Source organism: Marmota flaviventris, chromosome 15, assembly GCF_047511675.1.
Source record: "Marmota flaviventris isolate mMarFla1 chromosome 15, mMarFla1.hap1, whole genome shotgun sequence".
In the NCBI taxonomy this organism is placed as follows: Eukaryota; Metazoa; Chordata; class Mammalia; order Rodentia; family Sciuridae; genus Marmota; species Marmota flaviventris.
This window is the reverse complement of record NC_092512.1, coordinates 70,596,555-70,608,967: the sequence shown is the minus strand read 5'-3', so window position 1 is coordinate 70,608,967 and position 12,413 is coordinate 70,596,555. Positions and strand designations below refer to the sequence as shown.

Sequence of the window (12,413 nt, the reverse complement as noted above, 5' to 3'; positions counted from 1 at the left end):
CTTTATTTTCCCTCATGGTGCCTGTAAGTTGGAATCCAATATTTCTAAGATATACCAACAAGTCAGAGCCAGTGAACAGATTGTTGAAAAATACAGTGTGACACTTCAGCATTTATAGGACCTCCCAAGCAAAAAATCAACATTGGATCCTTCTTGAGCAGTTTTCCCATAATACAAGTCAAAGTTAAAGGAATATCCTGATACTCTTCACAGTACCCAGAATTTATAACCAAATCTATGAGCTTCCCTCTTATAAATTGTTTCAGTGAATTGTGTCTATAACATCTAATAATAATTTCAACCACAAACATTTTGCAAAGATACAAAATTTCATGCATGACTTTAGAATTATATTTATTAAAGGATGAACTTAAAAACCTTAACCTTTAATATTCTTCTGCCATTCATTATTGTTGCAAAAATGTATGATATTTATTAGCTCCTGAAAACAGTTTCTTGACATAGCATTTTTGATGGTAGATATACCAAAATCATCATTTGATCAGTAGTTTCTTATGGAAGTTAGTTGATGATAACCTGAAAAATTAAGAATTCCTGAAAATGTTTTAAACTCATTTACAGTAAGTACTTCAAATTGATTCTTTGAAATATTTCAAATTGATTTTTTTCTTTCTGCAGTAGTGTGTGTATATCATATATTTCAGGTGTCAAAATTTCTTCAAAAATCTCTACCAGGCTGATATACTCTAATGAATTTATAATTTTTCTCAAGCATTCAGAATAAGTGTTTTGTCTAATATATTGTTTGGAGTACAGAAACACAGGTCACAACTTGTCAACAAATACCCCCAAGTAGCAACAACTTAAGAGTTTGTCAGGCAATGTCCTAGTGTTCTATTTATAGAACAGCTATTTTTGAACATTTATAATTTGAAATACAATACATTTCTTGAAAAAAAAATGACAACTTAGTTCTAGAAAATCCTTTCATGAATGCAATTCTTACATTACATATCAGTAATATATGTAATGTAATATTTTGTTCTATTGAACAAATTTCATAAAGAAACTTTTGCTGTAAAGTTTATGCTATTTTTCAACAGTAAGTTTAAAAATACTTTCCAAGCCAGGTGTAGCACATCCTTGTAATCCCAGTGATTTGGGAGGCTGAGGCAGGAGGATTGCAAGTTCAAAGCCAGCCTCAGCAACTTAGCAAGGCCCTAAGTAACTTAGTGAGGGCCTGTCTCAAAATTAAAAAATGAAAAAGGGTAGGGATGTGGCTCAGTGGTTAAGCCTGGGTTCAATCTCCTGTAACCCCCTATCCCATAATATTTTTTCCAAACCTCTTGTCATCCACCTATTTTCTCAAAAGAGTAGAACTCTAAAAATATAATTACTTCAAAGTTATGTATGGTATGGGTTTTAATTAGGAAAAAATTGAGAAAACATGCACATATTCTTTGTTATAAAATTATAAAATCTTATAAAATGGCCTCAGGAAATAGTCATCAGTACTTCATTCTTTTTAATTGTTTAGTCTATATTTATCTAAGTCCCATCTGTTTCTGATATTATGCAAACTCTCAGGGATACTAGATGAATGACTTAGCCTTTCTTTCTGAGGAGCTCACTGTCAAGTATATAAACAACTATGTATATTGAAATTCTGTTGGTCACCAAGCAAACATATATTTGGTACTTGAGATTATTTGCCAAGCACTGGAATGCACTGGTCCTTGTGTTCAAGATTATAGTCCAAATATAGGCAAAGTATATAATTTTTAAGAGTAACTATATAAGGCCTGTATTAGTAGAGTGTTATTCAAAGTGTTGCCAAGGGAAGCCAGCTCTGTTTGAAGTCTCGAAGAGTGAGAGGGAGTAGTTAAGCATAGCACAGGGCTTCAAAGGGGAATTTCCATAGCCGCCAGTCCTCTCAGCCACTTTACTTTTTTTCACTATCATATAGCCATAACAAAGATGCTTTTATGGAGCTATGTTTCCAGTATGTATACTCCTTTCCTGATACCACTGTATCCTCTTTGCCTCCTGCCTTTCTGACCACCTCATCTTAGTCTTGTTATGGGTTATTTTTTCTTGAATATTTATAAACATTACCATAGTTCTGTCCTTCAGCCCATTTCTTTCTTGTTTTGTGTCTTAAGTGATTATGTTCTTTTTCATAACTTTAGTTAATATCTGTGTGCTAATATCTCACAACTCCCAAGTGTTAATTTTTAACATACACACCTCTACGGAGATCCAAGACTCATTTCTCTACTAGCCTGTTTGGATCTCCACTGGATATTGCATAATTTCTTATGCCCAGCATATATATGACCAAATTGGTCAGTCTCACCATAGTCAACACCTTGATACTCTTATCCCAAACAAAAAGACAAAAATTCCTATTTTGTCATTTAGGCTAATGACTCGAGCATGCTACTAAATTTATAAATTAGAATCCTGAGAGTTAGCTTTAAGTTTCCCCTTACTCTTAAATCTAATATTCACTATGTAGGTTCTGTCCATTCTACTTCCTGAATATCTCTGCAATCCATTCTTTCTCTCTCTTCCACAAGCTATCCTTTGGAGTCAGACCACTTCCAGTTTTCGCCTTGACTAGTATAACCTTTTCATTGACTTACTGTTTTTTTTTTTTTTTTTCTTTTTCATGCTTTAGGCTTTTCTCAACTGTACTAGAATAATCTTTCTCAAATGAAAATTTTTGTTTTCATTTTGCTTGTTCTTAAAGAATAAACCAAAGCTTGCGATAGCAGATAGTACCTTCAGGATTTGGAGCTGCACGGTGCCAAACTTTATTTCCTGTCAATTCTCTATCTCACTTAGTTCCAAAAATGCAGAGCTATTTATTATTGTATCATGCTGTTTTATGGTTTTACATATGAGTATGGCTTCTTTTTTTTCTGGGATGTTTCTCTTACTCCTTATAAAAGTTGTAATCATTCTTCAAAATCCAGTGCTAGAATCACCTTCCACAAGAAAATATTGTGAACATCTCAGTTATTGGTCACCTCTTCCATGTTGTGTTCTTATTTCATGAATACATCCTATTTGTTCTATTTTTAAAATTGTGTTTTCTTTCATTAGAGTGAGAGCTTCTGGAAAGTGGGGATTGTGTTTTATCTCAATGAAAAATGTTTGCTTTTAATTAACACAGTGGCTGTGTTTGAATTAGAACTCAACAGGGGAATCATTAAGACAGAATAGGGAAGAACATTACAGACAAATAGAATGGCTTGTGCACCAGCACCAAAGGAGAGGGAGGACATTTGAGGATTCTTGTTCAGTATGTCAGGGCAGGATGAGGGAGAGTGGCAGGAGGTAAGATTAGAGTTGAATCTGGATTATAGAAGGCCTTATTCTCCATGAAAAGGGGGTTTTTGTCTTGTTTCCTTTGACACTGGCATGCTGATAAGGGTTTTAAACAGAGGAGTGGCATCATCAGATTTCTGTTTGAAAAGATGACTTTGCAGCAGCCTGAAAGGATAGACTAGAATGTGGGCAAAACAAGACATAGGGAGATCATTTAAGAACTCTTGCAGTAACCCAGGTGACAGGTGATGAGGCATTAGTGTAATAAAGTAGGAAGAAAATTTGTTAGTGACATTTGAGTTAACTCTTGAAGCATATGGGGGAGTTCCCCTATGAGTGGATCTGATAAAGATCATGTAGAGAAATAGTCTCTACAGCTACATTATATTTAGGGAATACAGTAGGCCATATAGGAGCAGGTGAGAGAAGGGGAGTGAGAGATGAACTAGAACAAATTGTTTTGTTTTGGTGGTGCTGGGGATTGAACCCAGGGCCTTGTGCATGCTAGGCTCGAACTCTACCAACTGAGCTATATCCAGAGTCCAGAACTAGTCTATATTTGAGAAAGGTTTTGTGTGCCATTCTAATGAATTTGAACAGATAAGCCAAGGCTACTTGAAGATTAAGGGAAAATGTATATTCAAAAGTCTGTGATACTTAGTATTCACATTCTTATCAGTCCATCTACTGTGTGGCATTGTCTCTAACCACTGTTGTTATGAATCAAGAAATATACCATCTTACAATAAAATGTCTGTGAAATGACCTGGATCAGTGATAAAGAAGGCCTTCCTTGTGAGGCTTCTTTTTATTCTGGTTCTTTTTGACTGGCAGTTGAATTCACTTTACCACTGACCTATACAGCTCCAGTCCTTTTTATTTTTCACTTTGAGACCAGGTTCCATTAAATTACTAAGGCTAGTCTTGAACTAGGGATCCTTCTGCTGTAGCCTCCCCTGTCACTGGGATTACACATGTGTACCACCACACCCAGCTCATGTGAGGCTCTTTTCTAAGAAAAAAACGAATAAAACTTGGTAAAATGTAGTATTTTTGTACATCCAGGTACAAATGATGATCTTATTTAAGATCCTGTGTTCTAAGTACTATTGGAAAACTAATTTATTGTATTTTCAGATCCTCTTTTCAAGAATTACAAATGGTTTTGTTTTTAATGTTTCTGTTAACATTAACATCATCTAGATTTAATAAGAAACCAAAGAGAGGAATACAGTACCTCCAAGAACAAGGGATGCTTGGCACCACACCTGAAGATATTGCCCAATTCTTACATCAAGAGGAAAGATTAGACTCTGTAAGAATACCATTTTATTTCTTTTTTTTCTGCAAAATTCTTTTTAAATTATTAAAACATACTATGGAACCTTTAAAATGCATTCCTAAATATGTAATAAAACCTAAAGAATAACCTGGATAATGTATGTTTATCTAAATATATAAATATAACATAAATTTTGATTTCTGTATTTTCTAAAGATACAATGTCTTGATTTAAAAAAAAAAAAAACACATTGAGCACATTTAACTTTTAATTTTATGTTTAAAATTGTTAACCTGGCAGTTAAAAACCTGTGGATATTACAGATTTTTCTTCTTTTTAAGAGGCTGTGAGGCGAATGCAATGTACTATTAGAATATCAATTTCTATCTTTTGTTTTTATGTTAGACTCAAGTGGGTGAGTTCCTGGGAGATAATGATAAATTTAATAAAGAAGTCATGTATGCATATGTGGACCAACATGACTTTTCAGGAAAGGACTTCGTTTCAGCCCTTCGCATGTTTCTGGAAGGATTCCGTCTTCCAGGAGAAGCTCAAAAAATTGATCGATTAATGGAAAAATTTGCTGCAAGATACCTAGAATGTAACCAAGGGTAAGTAAGATTCTGATGTTTCTTTTGTGAACTATATCCATGATAGTGTGCTAGGGAGGATCAGGGTTTCAGAGATAATAGGACATAATCCCCTGTCCTCAAGAGAATTTATATTATCTACTATCTAGAAGTAATAAGTCACATTCATAAAAAATTGTAATATGAGGTACAACATAAATTCTAAGAAAATTTAAAGTGCTTTTGGTTTGAGATGACTTACTTAAACTATGAAACAATAAAGTTTATAATAATATATGCATTTATTTTTCCAGACAAACCCTTTTTGCTAGTGCAGATACTGCTTATGTTTTGGCTTACTCAATTATTATGTTGACCACAGACCTTCATAGTCCACAGGTATGTTTTCTTCCTCATCAATTTTACAATAAGTAGTAAAAATTCAATATATTATTTTGAATTCAGTTAAGCACTAGTTGAAATTTTAATGTTATATAGTAAAACTGGTTGGTTACCAAATTGGTATTTTTAGTTAGAGTAGGTATACATTTTACAAAAGCAATCCCTATGAATAATTCTAAGTAGAATTTTGAGTATATGCAAAATATATCTATTTATCATTCTCATAATTGACAATTTTTGAACAGTTTTAAGGTAAATTTTAATCTAAAAAGATGTTTATAAGTTGCTTGTGTGTACTTGTTGCAACATGAGAAAGCACTTTACATAACCATCTTTTTTAAAAAAAAACTTCAAACTTAAACAGTAGAAAGATCTGTGGCCTTCATAGTTACCAATTTATGGTCAGTCTTCTAGCTACATCCCTTACTTCCCCCAAGTAAATTTGAGGTGAATCCAGATATTATTACATCTGTATTTATTTCAGTGTGTATCTCTAAAAGAGAAATATTATATTTAAACCATAACCACAATACCATCACACCTAAAATATTAGTATTATTTTTAAAATTGATCAGACCTCTGGGAAATGTTCAAATTTCATTTACCACATCAAATTCATAATTCCTTCTTAAATATTACCCACTTTTCAAAAAAGTTATTTTTAAAGTGTCTAGTATTCTGAAACCATACTTTGATATCCTTAGGTAAAATTATCTTTATAGATTATTTGCAAGAATTTCTTAGTACTTCTAGGGATGGGTATCTAATAAAACTTATTAGTCTTTGGATGTAAATTAAATTATTAAATTATGTTCATATTAATCTGACATGTATTAGAACAATTAAAATTTATTTGCAGTTTGAGATTAAACTTTGCAGTACAGGGATTTTTTGGGGGTGGGGGGTGTTCAGAGATATTGAAGATTGGGTCCATATGGAAAGTATCTATTAACATAAGGCAGAAGGAGTATGTATGATGTTATTCCTGTTTTAAACACCAGAACTGAAAAACTGTGGATGTGCCATCTCTTGTCCTAAAGACAAAACACCATTAAGTTCGAGATTGCTACCTATATTTGAAGAATAAACCAAAGCTTGTGATAGCAGATAGTACCTTCAGGATTTGGAGATTGACTTGGTTTTATATTCAAGATTGACTTGGTTTTAATTAGCTTTTTTAAAAATTATATGTAGTTAAGATTGTGATCATTTAACATTTGTTGTGGCATATTGTTCAAATTGTAGTCAAAGCAGCTTATCTTCAGGGTTTTTATTATCCAGTGTGAGTACTTTTTTCCATGATGAAAGGCAATCCATAGATAATGATTTATTTAGATGTTATTATTATCAAAGTTTTCAGTCTTACAATAGAAATTATAACCTGGACTTACAAATCTTTATTTTTAGAAGATTATTATTTTAAAGACATTTGGTTTTATAAATATAAGCAACATCATATACAACCATGCTATATATCTTCCTAAGTGTGTGTGGATATTCGTGTTATTTAGAAGAAATGTTAAAAACTCCTTTTATATGTTTTGATAAATACTCAGATTGTTAGAGTCGTTGAACACATACCAGTTAGGGAGCATTATCTTAATGGTGTTTTGTCTTTAGGGCAAGAGATTTATCCATGAGATATGCTTGGTGTTCTAGCTTAGTGGTAGCAATCTCGAACTGTTCCTTATCAGACCTAGTATCCAAGTGATGATGTGCATACAAGTTCCTGTGAAGCTAAGTAGTCTGTTAAAAAATTGAACTCAAAATCTTGGCCCCAGGTGATTTATGAACCATAACAAGTAACATCATTTTTTAAAAATACAGATAACATAAAGGAGTTCCATAAAACCAGTTTTTCTCAATGTTAGTTTTTCCAAAGTTCAAATATAGGTGAATTTTAGCAAGTTATTTATCTACCTTATTCACCTAAAATATTTGTGGTTAGGCTACCTTTTGTATATAATACACATCAGAGAAGGTTTTTTTTTAATTGCAGTATAGTTAAAACATATTTGAATGTTTTTACATTAATGTTCACGAGTAGTATTGACCAGCTTTGCATGATTTAAACACTGAAGTAATTCAGGTATATCAGAATAAAATTCAAGAGTGGAGCATTCCATAAAAGATGTCAGGAGAAGAAAAGTAGAATAATGTTTTACGCTGCTTCCAGAATTCTACCACAGCAGAAGTGTGCCATAGTGGGATTCTACTCATACCCAAATGAACAGATATTTTGCCATATTTAAAATTTGCTAAAATGTTTTACCATACTCAAAATTTCCAGGTGATTTTTATTTTTCTTTATCTTTTTCTTGACAGTTTTGTTATTCTCAAATGTCTTTTTAAAAAATACATCTGTCAGAATTTCGGGGAAATGGCTTGCTTATATTCATATTTTTTAATGTCGTGACTTAAGATGATTTTTTTAAAGTTATAATATTCTAGGTCTTTATTCCATTAATAGTAAGTTCCATGGTAATATTTCTACAGTTTCATAGGAAAAGCACTCCTACCAGTGCTTTTCTGACACATTGGAAGAATTTTACTTGCAAAATAATGTGAACTTAAATAAGTATATATACCCGAGTTATATCCTGCACCTTATTGTTCTGAGAACATTTATGCAGATTTATAAGAGCTTTATCTTTAGAATTACTTTTAATTCTTTATAGAAGGTAGTAGGAATATATCTTATTAAATATTTCTTCAGAGATAACGTAAGATTTCTGGGCTTTGTCTATCTGAATTTCTGGAGATATAGTATGGACATTTTTGCTAAATCAATTCCCAGGTTTGGTGATGGAGCTGCCATTTTAGAAATTATAAATTAGTACTCCTCAATTTATTTAAGTAAAACATTCCTATTCAGAATATTTTTGGCGGGCGGGGGGTGGATACCAGGGATTAAACTCAGGGGTGCACTCGACCACTGAGCCATATCCCCAGCTGTTTTATATTTTATTTAGAGACAGAGTCTCACTGAGTTGCTTAGCACCTCGCTTTTGCTGAGGCTAGCTTTGAACTCGTGATCCTCCTACCTCAACCTTCCAAGCCACTGGGATTACTTGTGCACCACTGCGCCCGGCCTTCAGAATATTCTTAGATAAGACACAACATTTAGAAGAATACTTAGATCACATACTATTCTTCAGTTGCCATAATCTCTCAGAATGTTATCTGATTTTAAACAAATTTCAACTGCATAGTTATTTTTGCGTCTGCTGTTTTAGAAAATCAGCTTTTAATTCATTGGCAAAATGTTTGTTTTTCTGCAGTAATATTTGAATCTTTTTGATTCTGTGTTTCAAATAATTGTGTTTCTAAAAGAGAGCTCTTAAATCTTAGGCTAAAACAAATAACTTCATTCATTCTAGTCTCCCTCATCAAATACTCATGTCTATATCAGAGCAAGGTGAATTCTTATATGCCAAAAAATGGGTCTTTTCTATATTCATTTTTTATGACTTCCTTTTTTTAAAGGTATGTTTTCTACTTTCAGTCATCAGGGTATTTATAAAATTTCCTAAATATTCAGTTTGCTAAAAAATGAGTGAATTTTTTATGTTAATTTTAGGGAATATAATGTTTTTTCCTATCTAGGTTAAAAACAAAATGACAAAGGAACAGTACATTAAAATGAATAGAGGTATTAATGACAGTAAAGACCTTCCTGAAGAGTATCTGTCAGCCATCTATAATGAAATAGCTGGGAAAAAGATATCCATGAAAGAAACAAAAGAACTAACAATCCCTACAAAATCAAGTAAACAAAGTAAGTATCTGAATCAGTTGAATCCTGGTGTGTACAAGGGGAAAAACATGGGTTCATAAGAGTTTATTACTTGATTTAAAATAAAGTAACCCCATATAACTTTGGGATAGAACTATGTTTTGACAAGAAGTATTATATACAGTTTGTATTATATACAGTTTGGTGATATGATTGTATGTTTCCCATATTTTGAAGAAGGAACACTGACCAATGATTAATGGAAAACACTAAATAATTGCACGTTAATGTGCATTTTATGTGTACTTGTTTAGCAGTTAATCTCAGCAAGAATTTGGAGGCCAGAGAGATTGGTTAGACCACCCCACATAAAACATCAACTCTGTCTTATTTTCTGCCTTCTTTTCATCTGTAAGCAGTGTAACTGTCTTTATACCCATCATTAAACATAAATGAAAGGTGAAAGTAGCAGTGACTAGAAGAGGTGGGGAAGGTTAGGATCACTGAAATTGGAAATGACTACCTCAATCTACAAATTATGCCACTGTTGAGTCCCTAGATCTAACCAGCCAATGGTGGGCCTAGTTCTGGTCTAAACACTATGTACATGCAGACTGTGGTGATTAAATTAGAGCTATCATCTACAGGACATTCCTCGGCCTTTTAGGGTAATGGTTCAAGAATATACTCACAATATTTAGAGAGAAAAGAGGATTCCTACCTTGCTGATTATTTCTACTTGGAAGTGAAATCTCAAGCTTGAACAGATTATAGTAGCAAACCTGCTAACAAGAAAGAAGCAGTGAGGTCCTTATGCTTTGTCTATTTCTAAAAGTTGGATTATGGGATCAGAGGCTAGGGAAATAATGTCAGAAAGAATATAACTTATCTATGGAATTTTAGTAAATTTATCCTCACTTTAGAGATGAGGAAAATTGTGTCCAGAGAGATCAGGAAAAAGAATCAGAATCTATGAACTGACTATAGTATAAAAACTTTTATTCAGTCTCTGTCCTTAAAACACAGAGAAGTTAAGTGGCAAAGCTAAGTCTTAAACTAGTTCATCCTTGGCTCCTACTCTGGTTGGTAGTGTTATTTAATCTCTGCTTATAACATTAAATATATTAATCAAGCCTGTATTTTTACACTTGAGTAAGATGCCCATTATCTATTTAATTTCTTCCTCCTATGTTATACTTGAATTCCTGTTTTTTTGGCCTCTTTTGTCTGTGATGGTAGGAAGTTCATAAGAAATATAAGGAAACAGTGATGTGCAAAAAACAATAAAATTACCTTCGAGAGGGGGCTGGGGTTGTGGCTCAGTGGTAGAGTGCTCATCTAGCATGCATGAAGCACTGGGTTCAATCCTCAGCACCACATAAAAATAAAAAAATTGTATCCACCTAAAACTAAAAAATAAATTAAAAAAAAAATTACCTAGGAGTGTTAGGGCCAGTGTTTTCTTGCTAACTCAGAACATCTTTCAAACACATGAAGTACAAGAATCCCATTTCTCTTTCCTATTTTCTGCAGTTCTCCTATCTCACATTTAGATTGTTACTCTAACATTTTCATTGTAACAACTCACCTGCTCTTATTCTCCTTTTTGTAGATTTTCCACTTACTCCTAAAATTGTTCACCATTTTAAAATGAACATTTCTATTGACATTTAGTAATTTACAATGTTGTACAGTCACTACCTCTGTCTAGATCCATATGTTTCATTACCCCAAAATAAAGCCCTGAATCCATTACACAGTTATTCCCCTGTTCCCTTTCCCTCTAGACCCTGGCAAATACCAGCCCACTTTCTGTTTCTATGGATTTACCTATTCTGGATATTTCATGTAAGTTGAATTATATAAGACTTTTTGTGTCTGGCTTCTTAGGATCTTTTTTACTTAGTGTTAATTACCAACCAGTGTTTATTTAGCAATAAAACATCAAAATAGCATTTTAAATGCTTTATTGAATGCCAGTTTTGTTTATTGTTTCAGATGTAGCCAGTGAAAAACAAAGAAGACTTCTGTATAACTTAGAAATGGAACAGATGGCCAAGACAGCTAAAGCACTCATGGAGGCTGTGAGCCATGTTCAGGCACCTTTTACAAGTGCAACACATTTGGAGCACGTGAGGCCTATGTTTAAGGTTAGAATTACTAGTAATTTTTGATTGCAATATACATTTTTATATAATTTTTTCCAGCATATTTTTAAGAAAAAAATAGCACATTTGACCTGGAAGCTATTGCCTATTACTTTAGGGCATAGTGGATATAAATTACAGAAAACAAGAAGAGGTATGCACTATAAGAAATTAATAGGCACATGATCCTAGGAATTAGAAAGCTTTTGGAGAATGGTCATTAATCCTTGGCTTGTTTTTCTCTAAGTGAGTTGGACTGAAACCTTTGGAGTTAAACTCAGATTTCAAAGTGATGCCGTGGCTCTTGCTCTCTCAATGCTTCTAGCCCGTGAACTAATATAAGGGTTCTGAGTGTGCCTGGAGCCCAGAAAGTAGGTTAAGGATCAGAAGAGAATGTTATTTGTGTTTGTGGTTTGATTTAGTAAGACTAATGTCTATTGGTTCTTTGCAGTTTGATTTCCCTTTACTTCTTAATCCTCCTGTTCTGACCTTTCTCCAAATTCCAAAATGAGTAAGCAGTACATCATAAGAGTTATAGAGAAGTAGAGCGGAATCAGTTAATTTTGAAAAGCTAAAGTGAGTGAAGTGTTCCAGTTCATAAGACAGTCTGCTAAGATCCTCTGTGGAGACTGAAGATCATAATTCAAGTTATCATTCTAATTCTAGCTATATATGTATAGGTAGTGAAAAATTATAGGATTTCTACATTTAAGAGGTTTTGTTTTAAATAATTTTATACCTTCATTTTGCTTTTCTTTTCAGATAGCTTTTTGGGAGGGAGGGGAAGAGTGTTTTTTGTCATTGTTAAAAAAAATAAGAAAGATACCATAATCTACTGCTCGGAAAAAAAAAAAAAATTGTTATTCTGTGTATGTACAACTTTTCTATCTTAAACGGTTGTGATCATGCCATGTAAAGAATTTTATATTTTTCTGTTTCTCATGTGTTTCTCTATTTCATTAAAAATTCTTCATAAACAGCTT

The 12,413-nt window shown here is 33.0% G+C and overlaps 1 protein-coding gene across 2 annotated transcripts in view; it reads left to right on the top strand.

The window, feature by feature from the left end:
- Arfgef1 (ARF guanine nucleotide exchange factor 1) overlaps positions 1-12,413 on the top strand; it is a 104,989-nt gene that overhangs the window by 58,904 nt on the left and 33,672 nt on the right. For both annotated transcript variants that reach the window (XM_027932826.2, XM_071602337.1), the window contains exons 15-19: positions 4,498-4,609; positions 4,982-5,187; positions 5,460-5,544; positions 9,154-9,325; positions 11,282-11,433. In XM_027932826.2, coding sequence (XP_027788627.1) covers positions 4,498-4,609; positions 4,982-5,187; positions 5,460-5,544; positions 9,154-9,325; positions 11,282-11,433 — 727 coding nt within the window. The remainder of the gene's footprint in view (positions 1-4,497; positions 4,610-4,981; positions 5,188-5,459; positions 5,545-9,153; positions 9,326-11,281; positions 11,434-12,413) is intronic.